This window comes from Mustela nigripes, chromosome 4, assembly GCF_022355385.1.
Source record: "Mustela nigripes isolate SB6536 chromosome 4, MUSNIG.SB6536, whole genome shotgun sequence".
Taxonomy (NCBI): Eukaryota; Metazoa; Chordata; class Mammalia; order Carnivora; family Mustelidae; genus Mustela; species Mustela nigripes.
In genome coordinates, this window is record NC_081560.1 from 140,643,449 (window position 1) to 140,669,966 (window position 26,518).

Genomic DNA, 26,518 nt, shown 5'->3' on the forward strand with positions numbered 1-26,518 from the left:
AAGTACTTACTTTGCATTAGATAAAATGAAAACATATTAAGGATTTGTTTACACAATAAAAATCTACTAAAGTTCAGTATTAGATGGGAGTTTTGTGGGCAAAATATTTAACTGTAAATTACCTGTTATTTTGACTCATGTAGACTTAAATGAGACAAGGCAGTGAGTATAGATAATAAAAGTTTATGTATTTGACTAGGATTTCCCCCACTTGTATACCCGTGAACTTTCTGGTAATTTTTTTCTAAGAATGAGTGTATGGTCCGCTTGATTTCATGATAGAACATTTTTTTATTTGATGTGATAAGAATTGGTTGGTTAATCAAAAATTATGTTAAAAGGAATTAAAAGTTACATATATAAATATATGTTTATATGTGTATATAGAAATAGACTCCATGCGTGGTGTGGAGCCCAGCATAGGGCTTGAGCTCATAACACTTGAGATCAAGAGTCAAACACTTCACTGAGCCACTGGGGTGCCCCTATAAAACAATTAATAGTTTATGCCAGTTATAAAATGGAGGGGCCAGGCTTTTTCTTTTTTTTTTTCTTTTTCTTTTTTTTTTTTTTTTTAGCGTGAGCTGGAGTGTTTCATCATTTTTCTCAAGGATTTTCAGCCTCAGTTTCCTTAGAGGCACTCATGAAGCAGTCTGAATCCAGGATTCTTCTAGATTGTAATTTTCTCCAAATCTTGTAATAATATTTTTCACTGTTAGTCCAGCCGATCTTAAAACATTCGACTAAGTGTCCATAGAGACTACAACTGTTGTCGTACACAGAGGTTATTGGGTGTTGGAGAACAGTGTTTGCTTAAGGTATTTAATTATAGTAACAGGCATAACTGACATAAACAGATTTGAATACAAACACTTAATTGATTTAGCACAGAACTCAACAGGTGGAAGCAGAAGTGCGCAGGTGTCCTCTACAATAGCTTATTAGCCACTAGTGGTGAGCATTTTGTAAAAAATGTGACTGCCAAGGCTGTCACACGGTGGTCACTTAGAGAGCATAGGCTTTTTGTTTGTTTGTTTTTTAACTTTGGCTCTTGCCAAGTTGGCTGTCTGTCTGAAGGACCTCTCTTTTTCTCTGGTCCCTACCAGAATCCTTGCTCAAGTGCATATATTTTAATCACAGTGGCCACCACCCCTCCCTTTCCCATCCTTGACCTTTACCTCTGCTGTTTGTTTATATCTAAAATCTTTCCCACCCTTCATTTAAAAATTTGCATCAAAATTCACCTCTTTCTAGAAGCCCTGTGGATTGACTTAACTCAGCTTTTATACTTCTGTTGATAATCTATGTTCTATCTATACAACTTTAATGAAACAAAGCTTTGAAAACCTGAATTTTAATATCGGATATGATGTCCTGTATATAATAAGAGTGTAAATATTTCTTTAGCTATATGAACTTAGGTAATAGGACACCCCCCCCCCATTTTTGTTGAGATACAATTGACATACGTAACAGTTCTTGAGATGTTTAATTGTCAAAGCTCTTTACCATACCTTCCTTTTAAAAGTGGTAGAGGGAGGGGGAAAAACATGGTTGAAGAACTGGCCATTTGACTTTCTAACATTCCACAGGATATACTGTTAAAGAAAGCAAGAAACAGGGACGCCTGGGTGGCTCAGTTGGTTAAGCAGCTGCCTTCGGCTCAGGTCATGATCCCAGCGTCCTGGGATCGAGTCCCACATCGGGCTACTTGCTCTGCAGGGAGCCTGCTTCTCCCTCTGACTCTGCCTTCCACTCTGTCTGCCTGTGCTCGCTCTCACTCTCTCTCTCTCTCACAAATAAATAAATAAAATCTTTAAAAAAAAAAAAAAAAGAAAGAAAGCAAGAAACGTGTGTTTGTGGGATTTTGTTGTTGGAAAGCATGTTCTTGAATTGTATACATAGAATCTTTCCTTTTGTAATGTGTAAACCCTTCAAGGCATGGGTTGTATGTTGTCATAGTGGATAGAGAATCTGTGCTCTTGTACCATTTGAAGTAAGTAGCAGTTACTGGGGGGGGGGAAAAAGTTGGCCAAAAAATCGACATCAGATACAGTTAACAGCTCATGGCTGCTAACATCTTTTGATCCAGTTACCACGTGCTGTACACTGTCTTAAGCACAGTATATATGAGATCCCATATAATTCACTCCACTGTTGCTGCTCCCATTTATGGATGTAGAAGCTAAGAGAAGAGTCCAATACTTGGCTCAGGTCCTACTCGAAAATGGTTAACCCATTGGGTCTATTTTCAGATTCTATGCCCTTAATTTCTTTATTACAGCGTGGGTCAACAACGTTTTGGAAACTTTTCTGTAAGAAGTTCTAGAAACTTAGATAATATATAAATTTTCTGTTAACCAAACTTAATGAAAAATTAAAAAATAACCATAGTGGAAGTCGACTTTTGCCAAATTGGAAGTCTTGGGGAAGACCTCATTAGAAAATGAGAGAGACAAGGATACCACGCATGGTATTGTCTGCTACCCAATGAGAAAAATACCTGCTTATGCTGTGAACGCTTTCATTTATACGTATAACACCTGAATGAGGATGGTATATTTATCAAGCTCTCACATCTCATTGCTGGGCGACATCAGGAGCTCTTTTTTTAGGATAGCTGTCCATCTGTTCTCCTCTAGGAACTCCTGGATTTGCGCCACCACCACTTGGCTGCTGGCTTCAAGAGAGCCTAAATCAGTGAGTTGCTCACACCAGGGAGAACAAACAGGCCCTTCTCCTTAGTGTCTGTAATTATATGACCATAATTAGAAATAAAACCTTCTTTATATAATTTGCAGCTCATGAGGAAAGACTTTCTGCTTACACACCATTTTCTCCTCTATTGTCTCCCATGCTGATCAGGAAATAGGTTACGTGGCGTAACAATAGCCCATTGAATCTAGGGGAGGGATCCAGATTCCCTGCACCCCCTTATTTTGCCATGTGGCCTGGGGGTTATTCCTGGCCCTTTCTCAGCTTTCGGTTTGTAGTGTTACATGCTGTGGCTAATACAGCAATGTAGGAGGTATTGCAAGTGGCAACCTTAATTCCTGCTCTTAGTGCCTTCAAAAAGAGGTAACTTAAAAATAAATAGCTCATGAGTGGAGGTGCTAGTTTGGTTGCTTGTGGTTGGGGTTTGAGTTTGTTGTCATTATTGTAAACAAATAACGTCGCTTGGGGGATTCTACAGTGTTCAAAGAGATTTGGGTCACTGTTGATTTTTGCCTGATGCTTTGGGTTTGAGTAGATGCTGACTAATTCATGAGCCCCAACTGCAAGGTAGATGTTCAGTATTGATTCGATATGCCCCTGGTTGTATGCTGTTAAAAAGGACTCAGTTGTGAAATACTCCTAAAGCTAAATCAATAAGCTACTAAAGTTATTTTCCCCCTGTAAGTGTTTGTATTTTATCCCTTTAATGAAATGAGAAGGACTGGTAGGAATTCTGTGATCTGGACTGTTAAGAAAACTGGCTGTGTCTTTGGAACAGTATGCTCATATGTTAACCATTCCAGGTGAGTATAAATTATTCATATGTACATCTTAGCTGAGGATGCTGAGGATAACTGACTTAGTCGAGGAGACAACAATTTTCTTTGGAAAATGATCATCTTTATTCTGGTGACATGGGTAGAGAACTTTGCTCAGAGCACACCCAGATACCACTAAAAATTTCAAAGGCTTTGAGACATAGTTCCTCATGGTGTAAGTCTTTTAAAATGTCTGCAATTTCTGTTATGCTCATGGCCAGTAACTGCTAAGCAATTAGCTGTACTGGCAAAGGCATTAGGATGTTTTCTGCCTTGGCAATATTTTCTGAAGATTTTATTGAATTTAGAGCAATTTCTGGCTGATTTTTTCCCCCCTCAACATACAGGCTTGTCCAGAATAACAGCAGTCTTCATGAAATCATCATGGAATCCACTAAATTCAGTAGCTTCTAGACCTGTCCATCTCCCCTCCTTGCCTTCTCGTCCAAGTCCCTAGAATGGGTGGTCACTCTTGCTGTGAGGACTTCCTGACCATGCCTACCCCTTCCTTAAATCTTTACAGTGGTTTCTCATTTCCTTTTGCATCTACTCTAGCTGTTCGCCCCATGCATCAAAGCCAGTCGCCAGCAGGCTCTGGATTATCTCATTACTCTCATCTGCTGCTACTTAGGTCCCCAGTTTTTTCATTCTCTCTCTCTCACCTTGCTTGTGAACTCATTACATTAGTCTTTTGAGCCATCTCCCAAGCACTGTTATTTTCTTAGACTCTCTTGTTCTTTTTTCTTCCGTTCTAAATAACTCCTGAAATTCCATCTTCTGTAAAAGTCAGTTTGAATTAAGCAGAGAATTGCTGATGGTCTTCTTTTCATCTTCCCTCACAATAATAGACCTCCCATAGCTTCTTCCTCTAATATCCACCCCCATTATAAACTCACCTCCACTTCCCCCTTCCAAAATGACCCTTGCCCTTGACTTATGTGTAATAACAGTATATCCCATCCCTGTTCTGGTTACTGTTCCTAATTTAGAGACTCACATGGGGGGCGAACAAAGCGGGTTCTAAGGTCAACTGCCTGACTTGGAATCTGAGCTCTGCCACTTGCAGCTGTGCTCCTTTGGGCCCATTATTTGAGTTTTCTGTGCCACAGTTTCCTCCTTAATAAGATTGGGAAAATCATAACACCTACCTGATATTGTTGAAATAATTTAAGCACTTCACACAGTACCCAGCGCAATGTAAGTAGGCAATAAATATCAGCTGTTACTATGACTACTTATTAATTGGGGGGGAATGAAAGGCACACCACCACATTTTACACACACGTGTGCACACACATCCACACTTACACATACATAGTTATATAGTTCCGAAAAACATTCAGAATTGTGATGTAACTTCATTTTTTTAGGGAAATGAAAAAAATACATTTTTGGTAAATGCAAAACACATAATGTAAAGTTCACAAAGTCCTGGCTGAGGTAAAGCTTTAGGACGCATCATACAGGTTGTTTGTGCACATCTACTGAAGATCTGGCGTTAGTGGTTTTGTCTTTGCTTAGAAGCACCAGAGCCCCATATATGTATGTATGGGCCCTTGTATGCTTTTGAGTCCTAACGATTAGGGTGACAGATTTTCCTGAGGAAAGTTCCAAAAGCAGACACTAGTCACCCAATTTAAATAAATGAAAGAGAAGTTACTTTTTTAAAAAAATGATAGTGCGAAGGACAGCACCCTCTTTAAAAATGACTCGGGGCAGGGACTGTTCAGATAAATCTGCATCTTTTTTTTTTTTAAGATTTTATTTATTTATTTGAGAGAGAGAGAAAGAGAGGAAGGGTAAGAGGGAGAAGCAGACTCCTTGCTGAGCAGGGAGCCGCATGTGGGACTCGATCCTGAGACTCCAGGATCATGACCTGAGCTGAAGGCAGTCGCTTAACCAATTGAGCCACCCAGGTGCCCAATCTGCATCTTTTTATGCATGCCCCATTAAACCATATGTATCTTCAGTACAGCTTGTATTTGGCATGAGAAAATTAATTGCTTTTGTTTTCCTAGTTTTGTTGCTTGTAAATATTCTGTTAAGGAATTTTATCAACATGCTGAAAGTAGTCCTGAGCTGATAGTATATCTTCTTTCTGTCTGTCTGTCTGTCTGTCTATCTATCTATCTATCTATCTTCCTTCCTTCCTTTCTTTCTTTCTTAATGTTTATCATTTTTATTTCTTTAAGAGTGAGAGAGAGCAAGTGCAAATGGGTGAGGGGAGGGGGCAGAGGGAGAGGGAGAGAAAATCTTAAGCAGGCTCCATGACCTGAGCTGAAATCAGGGGTCAGATGCTTAACTGACTGAGCCACCCTCGTGGGTGTATTTTCGAAGTAGAACACTTACTAGCTTCTATTGATTATTTATATTTTAAAATGCTGACTGTAGATATTGGTGGGTTGCTTTTAAATTAATCTTTTATTCCTGATTTACCATGGAATGTATCAGTGAAACATTTATTTGGAAAACAAATAATTTTAGGTAGGAAAATGGAATCTTCTTAAAATAACAATAAATGATTTAATGTACCAGTGTTGTTAGATTGATATTGGAGGACCCAGAATTATGTATCAAGTGTGCATATGACTAATAAAGTCGTTTGTGTGTGTGTGTGTGTGTGTATATATATAGGTGTATATAGAGTGACATTACTCATATCTGAGAGGTTGCTACTCTTATTGGTGTAAAAATTACTTGGATTTCCTTATTTTACTTTATGTAATTTCACAGCTTATATCATTTTAGGTTTTATTAATGACTGTTTTGCAAAATAAAATTATTAGAGAAATTATGAAGGAGTATGGAATGAAAGAGGTGACCAGAGCTACACTATTTCATGTTTGTAACTTTCATTTCTTTTCAAATGTAGATTTATTCCTAGTGATACAAATTGCTGTTTTCTTTGGCAGGCACTAGAAGCAAGTCTATGTGAAATTATGTAATGTCTGAAAAGTTATATTCATGATTAATTGGCCTATCCGAGAATGTATTTGTGTGGAATAAGGCGATCATGCTTTTTATTTGGCATTGAGTTAAAGCGCCCCCGTTCAGATCAGGTTACTCTACAGGGCTTTTTTGACTGAGAACTGTTATGTTTAACTTGATCTCTAAAAAGCGTAAAATGTAGATTGGAAGCCAAATATGCTGGAATTCATATTGTAACCAGAGTTAGGCTTCAGATAACTTCAAAAGCCAACTCTTTCACTCTGTCATACCATAGTTAACAAATAGAGCCAGGAGATTTAAAAACAACACTATCATCTCTGTGGCCTCTGAACACACAGCCAGTCTTGATTATTCAAGGGTAGATTATCTGTAATGTCAAATAATAGTTTAAAATTCTTCTTGACCTTGACCCAAAGTGAACAGTTACAGTGAATTGGTCTTTTTACTTATCTAAGCTGGACTACAAGAACTAGAAAATAAGGTATTTAAACAGTTGTCCCCTCCTCAGTGTCAAGTTGAGAAATGATGATGTCCATTACTACACAGAGATGGTGGACTTGATAACCAGAGACCAGGTTCTGCAGTAGTCCTGGAGCATAATGATCTTGGGAAAATTCACTTCATTTTCCACATCTGTAATGTGGAAATAATAGTGCCTGCCTTCTGATACTCTAGTGGTTAGTTAAGTGCTTACCCAAATATCTGTTCTTAGTGAGTACTCTTCAGATGTTGGCTGCTGCCAGTTACTGTTGCTACTACTGCTACTGACTACTGTACCTACCACCGCATGAACTACTACTGTCAGTATCATAATAGCACCCCCTTCAGGGCATTCATTCCAGGGTTTTGCTTTATGGTAAATCCTCATACTGAACTGGAGAATCCTATTCCAACACTGAGTATGACTAATTCGGGGGTTACTGTTTAAAAGTATATTACTCGAAGGTGTGGACCACAGGTCAGCAGTATCGGTATTGCCAGGGAGCTTGTTAGAAATGTCTGTGGCCCCGTCCCAGAACTGCTGAATCAGAATCTGCATTTTAACAAGATCTAGGTGTTTTGCTTGCATATTAAGGTTTGGGAAGCACTAATCTACATGATTTCTTGTCACCCCTCCTCCCCAACCAAACTATCTTCAAAATCATCTGAATAATTCAGAGATCACTACCAACAGTGGACAAGCTCATGTCTACCACATGAGCAAGGCCTTCACAATAGACATGTGGCAGGTAATCGGAAAGAGGGAAGAAGAAGGGAGAGGAGAAGAACCATGCCTGCGATAATAAATTATAATTCTGTAGATGGGACTGTGCTCACTGATTGCAGATTGTTCTTTGTTGTGACACTGATGGGAAAGAAGACTGAAATTGTATGGGCTGGTGTCTGTCAAGCTGGCTTTGGAGAGTTTCCTTTTAACTCACAGTATCAACAGTTATTACACACCCCTCCCTTTCTCACATACACACACAGTGCAGTTCTCTTATAATCGTACTTTAATTAACTTTTTGGTGTCAAGATGATTCATTGGATGGTAGAGTAGCATTTCATTCACTGTTCTCTGTGTTGTTTGGCTGGTGCTTCCACCTTTGTGTGGTTTGTTTCCTCCCATGTAGAAATTGTGAGGATATATACAAGGACACCCACGAACCATGAATTAGGAATGGTTGTGGAGGCACAGTTTTGTTTGTATTATCATATTCTAAGGAATAAGGAAAAAATTCTCATTTCTTCCTTAAAGTGTGACCTTTGAATCCACTTTTTATTAGATGATTTGAAAAGCAAGTTTAAGTTAAAACTGACAAGGGAAAATTTGATAAAATATTAGAAATATGCGGTGGCACAACCTCAGGTGGTTAGAAGGGCCCATGTTCTGTGACTCAGCAATCTCATGTCTAGGAATTTATCCTGCAGGTATATTTGCACATGCAAATGCACATATGTACATTTTTGTAGAAGCAGAAAGGTGGTAATAAAAACAGTTTAGTGTAACTCACTTTTGCCTTTCTTTTTGAAGATGCTATATATTTGCATGTGCCGGGCCTATCAATGAATGTTTGGATTTGAATGTCCAGGGATTAAACATAGCTGGGAGACTTCTCTTTCATTCTGTATATCTTTGTACTTTATTTTTTGTAACTGTGTATATATGTAATCTTATTTATTTAGTTACAAGTTTTATTTGAGAGAGAATCAGCACGAGTCAGGGGAGGGGCAGAAGAAGAGGGAAAAGCAGAGAATCTCTCAAGCAGACTCCATGTTGAGCGTGGAGTCCTATGTGAGGCTTGATCCCATGACCCTGAAATCAGAACCTGAGCTGAAACCAAGAGCCAGGCACTCAGCCAACAGAGCCGCTCAGTGCTGCTCTATGTAATTTAAAAAACAACAAAATAAAAATAGCCCTTTCATTGAAGCGATTTAAGCCATATCTTTTTTTTTTTAATTTATTAATTTGACAGAGATCACAAGTAGGCAGAGAGGCAAAGGGGGGGGGGAGCAGGCTCCCCACTGAGCAGAGAGCCCGATGTGGGGCTCGATCCCAGGGACCCTGGGATCATGACCTGAGCCGAAGGCAGAGGCTTTAACCCACTGAGCCACCTAGGTGCCCCACTTTTTTTTTTTTTTTTTTAAAGTAAACTCCACCCCTGTACATCAGTGTAGGTCTTGTCTCATGACCCCAAGATTCAGAGTTACATGCTCCACCAACTGAGCCAGCCAGGTGCCCCTCAAGCTATGATTTTTAATACTTACGTATTTTTTTTCTTACTTTTAAGGCATGTTCATGTGTATAAACTCATTTATATGTCTGGGCCTTAGACCTACAGTTAAGAGTAGGCAGTGAATGTAAATGGTGAAATCTTTAAAACATTTAACAATCCAGGTGTTAGATAAATTCTTTCAGAAAGTAGGAAGAAACACATCCCAGTTCATTTATGAGCTCACCATTACTTTGATACCAAAACTGCCCAAAGACATGGCAAAAAAGGGAAACTGTGGGAAATTATTATCCATGACATAAACACCAAAATCAAGAAATATGGCAAATCAACCAGGAATCTATTAAAAGGATAATATATTCTAAAATAAATCCAGAATGGGATTTATCCAGAAATGCAAGGTTGGCTTAATACTCTAAAATGAAGACAACATTTGATCATCTTAATAGATAGGGGAAAAGCAGTTGACAAAACTAAAAATGTATTCATCATTAAAACAAAAACAAAAACAAAAAACCTCTCAGCAAACTAGGAATAGAAGAAATTTCATCAGTCTGATACAAATCTTAAAAAAAAAAAATACAGCACAGCTAACACCATTAGTACCATTACCATTAGTAATGGTAAAAGACCATCTACTTCCTTCCTAAAGTCAGGAATAAGACAGGTATGCGCCCTTTCATCATTTCTATTCAGTGCTGTACTGGAGTTCCTAGCTAATGCAATAAGGCAGGATAATGAAATGAAAAACATACAGATTGGGAGAAAGAGTAAACATGTCTCTAGTTTCACATCATGATTATTTATATTATAGAAAATACTAAGGAATCTTTAAGAAAATTATTAAAAGTAGAGTGAACTGAAGTAATGATGCAAGGTTAATAAATCCCATTGTATTCTGTATAATAGCAACGAACATTCAGAAATTGAAATAACATTTACAGCAGCATCAAATAGTATGAAAATATATGGGGATAAATTTAGCAAAATATGAACAAAAGGTATACCCTGGAAACTAAAGCATTGTTGAAGGAAGTTAAAGAAAACCTAAGCAAATGGAGAAATACCTATGTTCATGGATTAGAAAACTCAGTAATATTATAAAGTCACTACTTTACAAACTGATCAACACAATTCCAGTGGAAATCCCAGGAGACTAATTTTCCTAGATTTGACAAGCTGATTTTTAAAATTATATGGCAATGCAAAGAACCTAGAATAGCTAAAATCAATTTGGAAACAAAAGACCAAAATTGAAGGACTAATTTAGTAGGAAGAAGAAAATTCTCAGAATAAATGATGCTGGAATAATTGGATGTACATACAGAAAAAAGTGAATCTTGATTCTTACACACTCCACATACAAAAATTAACTAAAAAATGGGTCATAGACTTAAAGACTAAAAACCATGAAATCAGAAGGAAATAGGGTACAAAGCCCTTGCAACTTCGGAATAGGCGAAGATTTCTTAGGTTGGATCTAAAGATTAAAACTGATAAATGGGACCTCATCAAAATTTAAAACTGATGTTTTTCAAAAGAAATTGTTAGGAAAATGAAGAGACAAACCACCACATGCAAGAAAATAGTCATAATACACATTATTCTATTTACACATACATACAAAGGACTTGTATTCAGTATACATATCTAAGGAACTCTTACATCTCAGTCAGACAACCCAATTTGAAAAATAGGTGTTACAGGGGCGCCTGGGTGGCTCAGTGGGTTAAGCCCCTGCCTTCTGCTCGGGTCATGATTTCAGGGTCCTGGGATCAAGCCTGCATTGGGCTTTCTGCTCAGCAGGAGCTTGGTTCCCCTCTGTCTGTCTGCCTCTCTGCCCACTTGTGATCTCTGTCTCTCTGTCAAATAAATAAATTTTTAAAAATCTTAAAAAAAAAAAAAAAAGATGTTACAGATTGTGTTCCTTGGCAGGCTGGTTCTGAGATAAAAGTTTTGTGTATAGGATATTTATTAAGGGATGCCATTAGGATTATCATCTAATCTAAGAGTAACGAAACTCCATCTGTTTTGAGGAAGGAGAGCAGTGACGCAGCTCAGTGACAGCCTTGGCCGAGTTCATATGTAGCTCAGAGGCTAGATTGGCTCTTCAGGGCTGGACAGAATTGGGACAAGAGTTGGGTCAAGTTAAGCGTGCCTTTATAATCAGTCAGTGATGAGGACTCGTACCATTTGGATGTGGGCCACCCCAGGAGGAAGCATGTCACATGTCCTTAGGTGACATGACTCTTCTGCAGCAGAAGCAATCCTTGAGGGGCATGACAACTGAAAACTGACAGCCTGGAGCATTCTCACTAGCTGGGACAACAGATTTTTCACTGTAAAGTGATCTGGCAATAGATTGCAGTAGACAAGGTGACAGGCAGAAGAGTCCAAAGGAAACTGCACAAAAGAAGATATATGAATGGGCATTAAGCACATGAAAACATATCTAACATCATTAGCTGTCAAGGATATGCAAATTAAAAGAGCAACAGGACATACCTACACACTGCCTCGAATGGGTAAATTAAAAAGACTGGCAGTGCCAGGTGCGAGTCCTAGGAGTGTAAAATGGTACACTCACCATGGATGAACTGACGACTTGTTATAACTTTAAACATGCACTTACCATTATGACCCCACAATTCTACTTTTTTCTTTTTACCAAAGAAAAATGAAAACATACATACAAAAAGACTTTTACACGAGTGTTCATATTGGCTTTATTCATACAGCTCAAAACTGTAGAGTGCAAATGTCCATCAGTAGATGAATGGATTAACTGATTTAGAAATATTGATACAGTGAGATACCATGAACTGTTAAGAGGAGTAAACTACTCATATGCAACAGTGTGCATGAATATAAAAAACAGGAAGTCACAAAGAGTATACACTGTGTGATGTCATACATGAAATTGTAGAACAGCCAAAATAATGTATAGTGTTAAATAGCAGATCTGTAGTTGCCTGGGTCTGTAGAGGGAATGGAACTGCAGAAATGCTTGAGGGAACTTGCTTTTTGTTTTAACTCTGGAATAGTTAACATAGAGTGTTCTCTTAGTTTCGGGTGTATAATACAGTGATTCAACAATACCATATGGTGCTCAGTGCTGATTAACGTCTGCTCTAAATCCCCTTCACCTAGCTCACCCTTAAGGGAACTTCTCTCAGGTGATAAAAAAGGATTCTGAGTTTCTGTTGTTTTCATAATTATATACATACATGAGTGACCAACTTTAAAAGGGTACATTTTATTATATATAAATTACACCTTAGTGAAGTTGATTTTTTTAAAAAATAAAATTTAAGAAGAAAACAAATGGGTTTATGTTAATGAGAGATACTGGTTGTTATTTTAATTTTCTTTTATGGTAATGTTTTCATCTGACTTTGGAATCAGTTATGCTGGGCTAATAAAATTAGTTGAGAAATACTTCCTCTTTTTCTATTTTTTGTTTGTTTTATTTCTTTTTAATAGATCCTATAAGATTGGTATTGTATTCTTAAATATTTGAAAGATTTTACCAGCAAAGGTGTCTGGGCCTGAGTGCTGTTCAGGGTTGGTTTTTTTTTAAGTTATGAATCATTTTCTTTAATGGATTTACAGTTACGCAGATGTTCTTTTTTCTCTTGTGTTTTATTAATTTGGTCTATCAATGAATTTGCCTATTTGAGTTGTCTAATTTTTTGGCATAAAGCTCTTCCTGGTATTTCCCATCATTTTAATGTGTTCAAGATTTGTAGTGATTCTCCCTTCTTATGTCTTATTTTGGTAATTAACTTTTTTCCTTTTCTCCATTAACTTAGTTACGGGTTTTTGACAAAGATAAGCATCTTCCTGACTTATGACCCAGCTGTTCCACTCCTAGGCATTTACACAAGAGAGATGAAAACACATGTCCACGTTAAGTATTTATTCAAGAATGTTTATAACAGTTTTATTCATTTTAGCTCTAAGCTGAAAACAACTTGAATGCTGATCATCTATAGAGAGAATAAACAAGTTTTTGTTTATTAGTTAAAATACTTAGCAGTAAAAATAAATGATTTCTTTTGAAATTTTGAAAACTTTGAAAAAATTTCGAAATGAATTATTGATATATGCAGCAATGTGAATGACTATGACAATACAGTGAGTTGAAAGCAGCCCCACAAAAAGAATTCCATGTTTGGTTCCGTTTACATGAAGTTCTAGAGCAGATCAAATCAAACTATGGTGGTAGAAATCAAGAGTAGTGGTTACTTGGGAAGGAGACCGGAAAGGACTTGACTGGGGAGGGGCCGGAGAGAACTTCTGGGTTTATGCAGTGTTCTGTATTTTGTTAGAGATGTGTGTTTACATGAGTATATGCATTTATTCAAAACTTTGAACTGTCCATTCCATTATATGTGAAACATACATTAAGTTAGTTGTACAACAGCATGAAAGACTCAGTGCTACTGAACTTTCCAGTTAAAAATAAAGCGGTACATACTATGTTATGTATATTTTACGATTTAAAAAATGTATGAGTGGATATGAAGGTTCAAAATGGGCAAACATTTTAAAAGTATTTATTGTCGCCCATAACCACATGCTGTTCTATTTTTTATTTACCATTTATATAATAAAGTAAAAAATGTAATTTGGGAAACAGTGAGCAAGTACCAGGTATGAGAAATAATGCTAAATGTATATATTCAGCAAATAGTGATCAAACATCTGCAGTGTAGGCTTCGTCATTATGTGTGCTAATTTAGGTAAACAAACAAGGATCTCCTTCAAAAAGCTCACAGTATACTAAGCTTTGACTTAAAATACACACAGAAAAAAAGATGTCACAAAGCTTTCCTCTACCTACTGAATACCCTTTAGTAGGCTTCATTCTAGGAAATTGAGCTTAAAAATCTTTGCCCCTGGGGGGAAAACATAGGACATCTGGTGTTTCTCTTCCTGGCCTTGCTGTAGCTTGCATTGGCAGGGGGGAGGCTTATGTTGTGTGCGCTTCCCACACAGCTTGCAGTCATGCCGGCGCACCAAAGAGCAGAGATCACCAGTAGTGTCATTTAAGTGCTCGTGGGGGTACCTGACCCAAAGCATCAGTAGATCTAGAACCTCCACCACAAAGAAGTTAGGGAAGAGTCCAAAAAAGCAAGGTCAGTAATTACCCTAATAGTTCTCTTTTCCTGCTGCTTATGACTACTGTAATTGAAAGGGTCAAAGGTAGTCTGAAAGTGAGGAAAACGAAAGCAGAAAAGTCAAGGGCATGGAAACTCTGTACACCAGATGGTTTATGTGCCCACAGGGCAATTGAGAATTAAGTGTGGTAATGGAATTACACTACTTCTATTCGTTCTGTGACAACAAGCGCTTGGAGTACCAATTATATTCTCCTTGGCATAGTTGGGTACTGAGTAAACATTAGTAACTTACTGAATAGTACATAGCATCTTAACTGACATAAATCTCTGAATGCAGAAAATTGTCAGGGTGCTGGTGATGGTAATGATAATATTGAGAAGCTGACTAACATGTGACTTTTCTAGTTAATAGCTACCTATCTATGTCTCCTTTCACCATTCTACTTCCTTTTTGGATCTAATTACAATAAATTCAGTAGCCTGTGTCTCTGAGCAGTCAGTGCAGGTTTCTCTTGGTGGAATTGGTAATGAGAATGGCTGTGATTCACACTGTACCTACATGGGGTGTTGGGCACCCCATCTAGATTTAAATGAATGCCTTGGGGTAACCAAGAAAGCCAGTTTTCTTATTCCAGCTGTATGACATTCTGGAAACAGTAAAACTGTGGATACAATGAAAAAGATCAGTGGTTGCCAGGAGTTAGAGGGGAGGGAATGATGAACAGGTGGATGTTTACGGCAGTGAAAATACCCTGTGTGATACCATGATGGTAGATACATGTCAGTATAAATTTTTCCAAACCCATAGAATGTCTAAAACCAAGAGAGAACCCTGATGTTGTCTGTGGGCTCAGGTGACTTATGTGTGACGTTCATTGTAGGTTCTTCACTTCTAGCAAAGGTACAGCTCGGGTGTGGGGAAGGGAGGGATGTTGATAATGAGGGAGACTATGTATGTGTGGGTCAGGGAGATTGGGGAAACTAATGTACCTTCTTCTCAGTTTTCCTGTAAACCTAAAACTGCTCTTAAGAAAAAAATAGTTTGTAAAAAAACATTAAGGATTTGTGACACTTGAATATGAATTGATTTTAAATTCCATTTTTCAAAACCTAGAGTAGAGTTTATATTACATTGCTAATATTGTGACATGCTTGCCAAAGAGAATAGTTTGTAAATCCTAAGCTGACTTCCTGTAACCATGTGTTGAATTTCCAGCTGTGTTGAATCAGACTTTGATCCCTCTTAAGAAGATAAATGCAGTATCTGCAGTTTCTAATGGTAGGGGTGGAGGAGGGACGTTCAGATGAAATCTTAGAAGCCAAGTCCCTGTCCAGATAAGAAATTAAAGATGCTGGGGAAGGCAGTTTTTTGACTGGGCTCCCCACCCTCTGCAAATTCGTACACTTTATCTCCAAAACCAAATAAACAACAACAACAAAAATGAGATGCTATTGTTAAATGCTGTATGCCAGATTAGATTTGTTTCCTTCCAATAGAATCCCTTTCCTTAATCAGCACTCTTATAAATGGCACACCTGCCTAATTAGAACAAGTTCTAGAGTATATACAGTGGGAGCATTTCAGTTAGCTCCACACAATTGATAACTGTTGGGGCTGATGTTCTTAGAAAATCTTTCCTTCTCTCCTTTTCTAATTTCTTTGAGGCCAAGCTTTTAGTGCTTTTGGCTTCTGAATCAGCTTCTGACTGTGAGCATTTCCCAGTATTGGTCATTGATCCTGCTTTTTTGTTTTTAAGTGATTCTTTAAATGAAAAAAAGAAGTGACATTTATGAATATGTATAGAGACACTTTTAAATATTTTTATTTTATTAGATTTAATTTACTTGTCAGTCTTAAAATACAGAGAATGCTCTTCACTGTGACAAGGAGGTAAAATATAGCAGTCCCATTTAAGATCTCCATACATTAGCAATAATAAATCCTTTTGCCCAGAGTAATGCAGAAACTCAGTCCAGAGCCAGTGGGGATAATGTAGTGCTCCCTCACAGAACCAATTACCCACAGAGAAGTATAATGAGCAGGGGAAGTGATAGAACAAAAATCTATACGGCGAGTGTAAAATTAGGGTAAAATTGTTGCCTGTGAGAAGTCTTACAGTATCTCCAATTATCTTCTGGAAGAAATTATTTAGGCATCTATTCCGATCAAAATTCATAATAGAATTGCAAGAATAGCCTTAGAATAAAACAAAAAGGTCTGCGACTGTAGAGAAAATGGCAACAGACATGTCACAAACAAGGTTCTCTTGTGACCCTGAAGGATCTGAAGGGATCTCAGGTTGGCCGCGAGGGTGAGCCAGTCCCCAAGCCTTCCTGCAGAGGCGTGGCTGTAACTGACCACAGTTATAGCACAGGCTGATGGGAGCAAGATAATGCTCTTAAAATCCAAGACAATTTAGAGCATCACAGGAAGTCCATACTTTCAGAGTTACTATATTTCCACAGACTGTATCTTACAGCAGATTGCCCTAAAGGGAAATGGTGAGTGTGCGTGATCTATATCCTAATTAGGAGTGAGCTTGATCACTTGAATGAGTGGGTTAAGTGGCAAGAAACGAAACCTAATTCTTTATTAGTGTCCAAAAAAAAGTGCAAAAAAAAATAAAAAAGAAAGAAAGAAAAGAAAAACCAGACATTTTTCAGCCTTTGTGGTACTTGTGCTATCAGTTGTGAAGTTTGTAAAGCCCCAAAATTTGTAAAATATTTTTGATAGATTGAACAGATGCATGCTCTTGTTATAATTTTCTTAATTCTCACTTCAGTGTATTCATCTTCCTTGACTCCTGCTACTATGTTTTTTAAACTTACATTCTTTCTTGAGAGGGGGAATAAAGCTTGGGAGGCTCACAGTTACGAACTAGCCACTGGGCACGACCCCGGATGTATTTTACACACAACCTGTAGTGACTGTCACTGAGCGAGATAATTTCCTCCCAGCTGATATTTAAATTTTGGTTCTATCTTGTCAGGCTATACCCAGAAAAGGACAATTATGCACAAACGGTCATTCATTATAAATGATTAGAGTATGAAAAAAGCCTTTAGATTGGACAGTGATGGAAGCCACCTTGCCATGGATAGTTGCTTAACTCATCCTATTATAGTTATTAAGGACACATATTAAAGAACAGTAGTCTTTGGGACCTTGTTGAACCAGAGAAACCACTTCCTAACCTAAAAGCAGTTTGTTCATTTGTTCATTTATTCCACAACTGCACTTTGAAGCTGGAGCTACAGCAGTGAACGAAGTCTGTGACCTCAGAATGGAGCTTTGATAGTTCAGTGAGTGAAACAAAAGAGATGATATAGAATATGTCAGGCAGTGAGGAATGCTATGCAGAAAAGCACAGCAAGGCCAGGGGGTTCGCTGTGGTGCTGGTGGAATGCAATTTCAGAGAGAAGGGTCAGGGATAAGCCTCTCTGATAAGGTGCTATCTGAATCTGAGCGCCAAAGAAAATGAGGGACTAGCGGTGGTAGAGTGCAAGAGCAAAGGGCTTGCAGTCAGCAGCCTGGGACCCTCGGTCTTGACAGCTGTCTGACCTTAGGGAGGCGTTTAACTGACCTATAAATCAGAGACAGAAAAAGCCACGGTCCTGTCCATGTTTGTCACTTGTGAGACACTCGAGGAAAGCATTTTGGTAAACAGCAAAGCATGACCTAACCTCGGATTGCAGGTAGGAGATGATAAAAGGCACAATTTGAAGAGATGCATATGGACGAGCCTTCAAACCCTTTTCTCTACAACACTGCCTGGAGTTACCGAATTAAGTTGTCTGAGCTGAAGTGTAGAGAACACGCTCCAAAAATGAACTGTTTGATACTTAGGTATAAAGCTTTGTTTACTTTTGTGGTATCTACAGTTTTTATATTTGTTTGTGCTTTTCTTCCTTTGGCATCTTTTTCTTTGACCTTTCCTTTTAGTAAATCAGGCCTCTTGGATCTCAGTGGACACATTTTCTATCCTGTTCATTTACTCCCTGATTAATTCGTTTAAAAAAACCCTGTAACAACCCTCTAAGATTAATATTTATCATGGGGCACAGAGTCAAAGTCTATTATAGACTAATTCTGAGCTCCACAACAATTCATTTGTGTTGATGTTTGTTAAGGACTTGAAGTTGTTTGTTGTTTGTTCTTTTTATTTTTATACCTGACGTGAATTTTCCAATAATCACAATATTTGAATAGAGCTTTATAGTGTGCAAAGAACTTTCACACACATTTGAGCTTTTAGCAGCCACAGAGATAGACAATGCGGACACTATGGTGCCCTTTTCTGAAGAAGGAAAACTGTGACTCAGAGATCAATATTTAAATCAGGCTTTACAGTGATCCAGGTATGAATGCATAAATGAAATATACTGAGTTGCTTTTCACAATAGGAACTAAAATGGTGTGATTTTTAAGTAGATTCAAGAGTGTTCTAGATGACTCTTGGAGATGAATCCATAGGGGATAATGGAAAGAGAGGGGTATGTCCTTGTGAGTGGAGATCATGGAGACAAAACCTTTTTTGTGTGTCATTGTAAAGAGGATGTGCACCTGGCTCCAATCTAGCATGAACTTTCATTTATTTTTCTCCACTTACTTAGACTGACAAGATTAATAAACATGTGGTTTCCTTCAGGGCAGAAACAAAAGCAACCATAAGCAAATATAAAACTTCTCAAAATGAACTGTCTTGGAATTAAAGAATGTTTTCTCAGAAAACGTTATTTAATTTTGAGATTGAGGGTCCTGAAGACTTACTATAATATGTCTTCTTAAGTATAATGGAATCAATAAAAAAATTAAAGCAGAGTTGGGAAGAGACAGAGAGATTATCCAGCCATGGAACCGTTAAAATATATGATCCGGAAAGGGCCCCCCAGCTTGTGTGAGGTTGCCTTGTCTTCTGTGGCATCCTCACCATCCTGGTCCAGCCTCCCCAATGGTATTTTCTGATTGTAGGGGGCCTTCCAGAAATCATCCATCCTGTGGAGACTATATGATTCCACTTACATGAGGTACCTAGGATAGTCAAATTCACGGAGACAAAGTAGAAGGGAGCTAATTTTTAGTGGGGACAGAGTTTTAGATTGGGTAGATGAAAAGTTCTGGAGATAAAGGATGGTACTGGTTGCACAACAATGAATATACTTAATGTCACTGAACTCTGTATACTTTAAAAATGGTTAAAATGGTAAATTTTGTGTTACGTGTATTTTACCACAGTTTTAAAAATGAAGCAGGAAAAAAAAATCCATTCAATATCTGGACATTTCTGTTACATTAACTCCCTCTAGGATAAGCCCTGTTCAGGTTTTGCGCTCTGGAGCCATGAAGAATACATCTAGCCCTTTTTCCTGGGATGAAGACCTCCAGCTTGCTTGTTCCTTCCCATCAGTCTGTTCAAGGCTGACTAGCCCCAGTTCCTTTAATGGGTCATCCCATTTTGTTTTATTTTATACTTTATTTAAATCATTATTAGGGGGCACTTGGGTAGCTCAGTTTAGCATTGGCCTTCGGCTCGGGTCATGATCCTGGAGTCCTGGGATGGAGTCCAGCATCCATCTCCCTGCCCAATAGGGAGCCTGCTTCTTTTTCTCCCTCTCCCTGCTGCTTCCCCTGCTTGTGCTCTGTCTCTGCCAAATAAATAAGTAAAATCTTTAAAAAAAAAAAAAAAAGAATCATTATCAGGATGAGGACCATACATTGTGATTGGTCGATTAGCCTTTTAAATCTCTCTTAACCTATTGGTTCTTATTCTGAATCTATCCTTTTAAATCTCTCTTAACCTATTGGTTCTTATTCTGAATCTATCCCTCTCTCTTCCTTGCTTGCTCACTCTGCCTCCCTTTTAATTTATTTGTTGAAGAAAACTGGGTCATATGTCCTCAAGAGTGTTGGTACTTGCCCCCCCCGCCCCCCGCTATACAGATTGACAGTTCCTGTGTCCTCTGTATTGCCTGTGAATCTCTAATTGGATTGAGATACTTCATTGTATAAATGCATTTAATCCAATTATATAATAATCCAATCCATTCTAGATCTTTTTTTAAGAGTGGAGGGGGTAACTGTTTTACACCCCCTTCCCAGTGTTTTGTTTGGTAAACTGTACACATGCAGAAAGATTGAAAGAATAATAAAATGAGCTTCCATGTAACCTTCACATAGATTTGCCAGCCTTTGACATTGTTAATACATGAACAAATACACAAGCATCTTTTGAGCTTAAGTTACAGACATCTTGACACTTTACTGCAAAATATTTCAGCACATAATTGCCGAGAACAAGGGCATTCTCTCTTATGAACTCAGTTTTGTTGACCGAAGAAATTTATGTTCTATCCGGTTTGTATATTGTCTGCTATTTAGTGTGTATTTCCCTAATTATCCAAGTAAAGTTTTTTAAAGATTTATTTATCTATTTATTTGAGAGAGAGAGAGAGAGAGTGGTGTGGTGGGGGAGGCAGGCAGAGTCTCAAGGCTACTCCACATTGAGCACCAACCCTGAGATCAGGACTGGAGCGGAAACCCAGATTTGGGTGCCTAACCCACTGCACCACCCAGGTGCCCCAGGGTAATTTTTTTTAAAAAAATCTAGAATCCATATAAGAATCATATACTGGGGGGCACCTGGGTGGCTCAGTCGGTTAAGCGTCTGCCTTCAGCTCAGGTCAAGGTCTCAGGATCCTGGGATCAAGCCCCACGTTGGGCTCCCTGCTCGGTGGGGAGTCTGCTTCTCCCCTTCCCACTTCCCCTGCTAGTGTTCCCTCTCTCTCTGTGTCTCTCTCTATCAAATAAATAAATAAAATCTTAAAAAAAAAAAAAAGAATCACAGACTGGATTTAGTTTTTGGGTCGCTTAAGTTGTCTAAATTGGTTCTGCCTTTTATTGGGTCTTACGTGACATTGGCATTTTTTGAAGAGTCCAGGCCAGTAGTTTTTCAGAATGTCCCTAAATTTGGATTTGCTTGATTGGTTCCTTACGGTTAGATTCTGGGTGAAGAATTCCAGCAAGAACCATGCATAGGCCATGCTGAGTCCTTTAATGCCATACTTGGAAGGCATATAATGTCAGTTTGTCATATCCTGGTGATAGGTTTGATCACTTGGATAAGGTGGTGTCTCCATTGTAAAGGTACCTTATCACCATTGTAACTAATAAATAATCTATAGGACAGTAGTGGTTGCTTTTATTTTTTATTTTTTTAAAGATTTTATTTATTTATTTGACAGAGAGAGATGACAAGCAGGCAGAGAGGCAGGCAGAGAGAGAGGAGGAAGCAAGCTCCCTGCTGAGCAGAGAGCCCGATGCGGGGCTCGATCCCAGGACTCTGAGATCATGACCTGAGCCGAACGCAGCGGCTTAACCCACTGAGCCACCCAGGCGCCCCTAGTGGTTGCTTTTAAAATAGCTTTAAAAAACATGTGATTGGTCATGGGAGAAATTGGATGGAAAAGATTATGAACATATTAGGAAAGAGTTATTCCCACTGGTGGAAAGATAATTCTAAATGTTTGTTTTTCTGAGAGGAGAGTTGGGGGTGGAGGAGTAAATACTGAAGGCGAGAAATGGGCTTTAATGAAAACAGACCTGTGTTTGAGTCCCAGTACCGCAGTTGAACTTGGGGCAACTTTAAGTAAGTTACCTCACTTACAGATCCTCAGTTTCCTTCAAAAAAAAAGGGGGGGGGTATAGTAATAAATGTTCCTGGCAGGATTGTTGAGATAATTAAATGAGATAGTATAAAGTGGCTTCTAGCCCAGCAGCTACAGTAGGACCATCATTGCTTGGGAGATGAAGAGGAGTAGTTTCCCGAACAGGTTTCAGAGTTTAAACCTATCCATCATGGGTATTAATTTTTGAGATTAGTTTGAAACAGTCATGCTGGTAAGAAAATGTGATCAACAGGTTACGTGCCTTTGTGAAATTTCAAAGAAAGTAGTTAGGAATTAGGATGTTTGGTTTCATTTGCAGACCTCTTAAATGTGATTTGTCCGTGGTAGACTTGTGTAGGATTGAATTGCCATTTATTTGGACCTCTTTCTGACGGCAGTCCATTTTAATCTATTAACAGGGATTATTTTCTGAAACAGTTTATATGAAGCCTGATTGGGCATAGTGAATCATAATAATTTTGTGACCCATTTACATGCATTACTGTAAAAGTTTCATTTCTTACAAGTGACAATTTTTTAAAGTTAATTAGACTCGGCTATACTGAGGTTAGCAAAAAGTGCCTTGAATTATCAATAATTCAGCAGGGCAGACATTTCTGTATAATGCAGTGGTTTTATAGAGTATCTTGGGATAGTTATCCCTAAAATAAATGGTTGTGAGCATACATCCGCGTGGTGGGGTTCACTTGAATGTAGCGTGAAGTGATAGCATCTATGCTTTCTATTATTGGACAGAGTGTGGGACATCAGTCTTTCTGGCCATGAACTACTAGCAACCTTTGTCCTTTGTGTTACCTTTAGTTAAAAACGGAAAATGAGCGTGAGTGCTGGCTGATGGCCATGTCTTTCTTACAGCTAAAAATTCATTGGGGAAAGAAAAATGGGATTGCGGATTTGGATTTGTTTCATTGCATGAATGATATGTGACATTTTGTAAATTATTTATCACCACAAGGATGGCAGCAATGGCTTGAGCATTGTTATATCAAATGAAAGTAGGAATCCCATTAGTACAAGGACTGGGTTTTAGCTAGAATCTATCAAGGGAATGTTGTCACTTTAAAACCAGATTGTTCTTTTAATTGCTATTTAAAGGAACAAAAGTGTTCCCAAGGTACTACAGTTGAGCAGTTGCAAGTAATAACTATGGATCCATAATTATGCAGTGCTGATTATCTGGCATTTAAAAAATTGTGGCTGGAGTCAGTGACCAATTTGTTGTAGCTTTTCTTTTTGGGTTTTTCTAGTACAAAGTGTTTTATACTCTGCTTTTTAACTGGGGCTACAAAACACATTTGCATAGCTACTTCAGAAAGTAAAGCCTGTGCATATTAAAAGAACAAATTAAACTGAAAATAAGGGCAAGATAATGAACACATTGTAGGATGAAATTAACAATCATATTGAACAATTTTGCAAATCCTCAGTCATAAGATGAATTCTGGTTTTTGATGACATGTTTTCACAGTGAACCAAGACATTTGTTGGAATCATTATAACCATTTGAAATAGTATCTTAGAGATGAGGGTTTCTTCATTTAACTGGCATATGTTTCTTCCATTTATTCGGTTAACATATATCTTGAGTGCCTACTGTGTATCGGGCAATGTATTAACTAGGCATTTGGGATAGAGTAGCTGAACAAATGAGGTTTATTCTATGCTGATGTATATTTTACAAGTTAGACCTTGCAAAATCTTGTTTTTTAATTTACATTAAAAAAACATGTATGATTATGCTAACTTTTTCTGCCCTGAATTTTTGATTCATGAGATTCAAATACAAATACGTTATAGTTACATTCAGATGGCTAGAGACAACATGTGTGAAGGCTTGGAATATGCAATAAAATTTTAATTTTCATACAGTTTTGGCTGTTCAGAATAAATGTGACCAGATCTTTAGGCAGAGTCAACTATTCATACGAATGGGAATATTAGCATTGCTGGTAGCCATGAATAACGTTGGAGACACTTTATACATAGTTAAAAGCAATTTCCTCAGTGAGAGCTAAAGAGTACTAGAGGGTTGGACAAATGTTCTGTTGTTTCTTTTATTAAAGTGGGAATGTCAGAGATTGAGGGTTTATCTCTTTTGTATGGCATGGTATGATTTACTTTTGAAGACCTTGGTGCCAGAAAGTTCTTGTTAATGATCTTTTGAGCTTCCCAAGTGATGCTACAGAATTTTAAATTTCTTGCTTAGTTCTGACTCTTGTTATTATGTCACCTAAAACCTTAACAATATTTTAGGTCAAAAATTTAATAGATAAAATAATAGTAACCTGCACTAAAACAGTTGAGAAAGTTGAGTAAAAACAGTCTGAAATAACAACTAGATGATATTGATAAATTATAAGCTGAATAGATGAGTCCATTTATTATAGGCCTATAAATTAGAGCAATGATTGAGATTTCAAATGAATCTTTTCTGTCTTTCTTTCTTTCTTTCTTTCTTTTTTGGGGGGAATAATCTCTGTACCCAGCATGGGGCTTGAACTCATGACCTTGAAATCAAGAATCACACACTGTTCCGACTGAGCCAGCCGGGTGCCCCCAAGAGGATCTTCAATAATGTTCATTTTAGGAAGGTTATATAATCTATAAATGTCTTAGGTTTCATTGGTTTAATAAGAATTCCTTCTGAATCTTAAATACAGTATTTAGGAATACTTTAGCATCAAATAATTAAAGAGTTTTTAATCAGAAAATGTTGATTGGAATACCTTATTCAGCAGATTTTCCATTGTTAAGAAATATGTAAGAAGCTTTGACTTTAATGTTTTGTTGTTAATTTTTAAATGGAAAACTGATAGTATTTTTTCATTTTAATTTTATCATAGCCCCGTGCTGATCCCATTCCGATATGTAGCTTCTGTTTGGGGACTAAAGAATCAAATCGTGAAAAGAAACCAGAAGAACTCCTCTCTTGTGCAGATTGTGGCAGTAGTGGTAAGTTGGTATTGTTTCAAATGCGGGTATACCGTGTCTCCTCTATAGCTATATGTTATTTATAGACCTGTCAAAACTGCATTTGTATTTTAAAGCAATTATTTGGTTATTGCATAGTTTTCAAATTTAAAAAGTAAATGTAGGTGGGGGGGGAGTTAGGATATTAGCAGTGACAAAGATATTTTTGTTTATATAATGCTACATATTAAGCTTTGATTTCATAGCAGCACTGGTAATTCAGTTTGGAGTATTTTACATTGCAGATAAATCCAGTGTAGAGATTTCTAGGTTTTCAAGCTGAATACAAGTAGAATCACTTGTTTTCTATAACCCTCAGTCTCCATTTAAGAGGTCCTCGAGTTGGTGTATGTGGTGTTTCAGTTCATGACACCTACTGGTGAAGTGTAGTACAACCCAGCTCTGTGTGGCTCTAAATGAAAGGGACAGTGTTCTGGAAACTTCAGTGGCAGTATCAAGAAATCATCAGGCATGAAAAAGACTCAGATTGCCTAGAATAAGATAGAAAAAGAGTGGTCAAATAGGAGGTGATGTTGAACTCAAAGAATTGCTAGGTGGAGACACTGGATTGACCATTGGCCAAATTGCAGTACTCAAAATGCTGTCAAAGTACAGGTACCTCTGCCTTTTCCTCAGTCTAAGTTATTAAGACCATGCCTTAAAATGGAAAAAGGAAGTCCGATTGTGCTTACACAAAGAATTTGTCTTCCCAAGCCATTCTTCCTTCTTGCTAATCATATGATAGTTGCCTATGTTTTATATACACATCCAGGTTTTATTTTTTTATTTGAAAGAGAGAGAGAGGGAGACACTATGAGTAGGGGGCGGGGGGCAGGGAGAGAGGAGGACAAGCCGACTCGCTGCTGAGCTGGGAGCCAGGCATGGGGCTCTGTTCCGTGACCCTGAGATCATGACCTGAGCCAAAACTGAGAATCAGATGCTTAAGCGTCTAGCCACCCAGGTGCCCCTGTATGTAGTTTTATATATGGTTATATATATGGGTATATATATATACACATACACACACACTCCCAGCAGACTGAGTGGTGGTGAATTGGATTTCTAAAAAATAATCTCTTAGTGTTAATCTTCAAATGTTCTTCTCTAAGCCTACTGAAACTTTTTTCCTCCCCAAGTGTTACTTTAACATAGAAAACACAGTATTTCTCTGATGATGGTTGTCTTGAAAAACAATAACAAACCTGCAAAATACCATAGCATACTGTTGTTTAGGAAGTCAGTATAGTAGTAGTTAAGAAAAACTCAAGAGCCAGCCATAGCCTAGTTCTTCTGCATTGAACTAGTTAACTATTTTGTGCCTTGATTTCCTCACTAGAAGAATTAGATCATGGTAGCACCTACCTCTTGGATTTTGTGGGAGTTCAATGAGAGAACAGAAGTAAATAGCCTAGGACAGGGTCTATGACAATTACGGTAAGTGTGCTATAAATGTCAGCCACTGTCATTATTTGGCATGTTTGATATTGTCCTTGATTGCTGCACGTAATTTCATATCTTATCATCATTTTTGACAGCTGCT

At 37.9% G+C, this 26,518-nt stretch overlaps 1 protein-coding gene across 4 annotated transcripts in view; it reads left to right on the plus strand.

Moving 5' to 3' along the window:
* KAT6B (lysine acetyltransferase 6B) overlaps positions 1-26,518 on the plus strand; it is a 187,686-nt gene that overhangs the window by 95,030 nt on the left and 66,138 nt on the right. For all 4 annotated transcript variants that reach the window (XM_059397863.1, XM_059397862.1, XM_059397864.1 and 1 more), the window contains exon 4: positions 24,852-24,960. In XM_059397863.1, the coding sequence (XP_059253846.1) occupies positions 24,852-24,960 (109 nt within the window). The remainder of the gene's footprint in view (positions 1-24,851; positions 24,961-26,518) is intronic.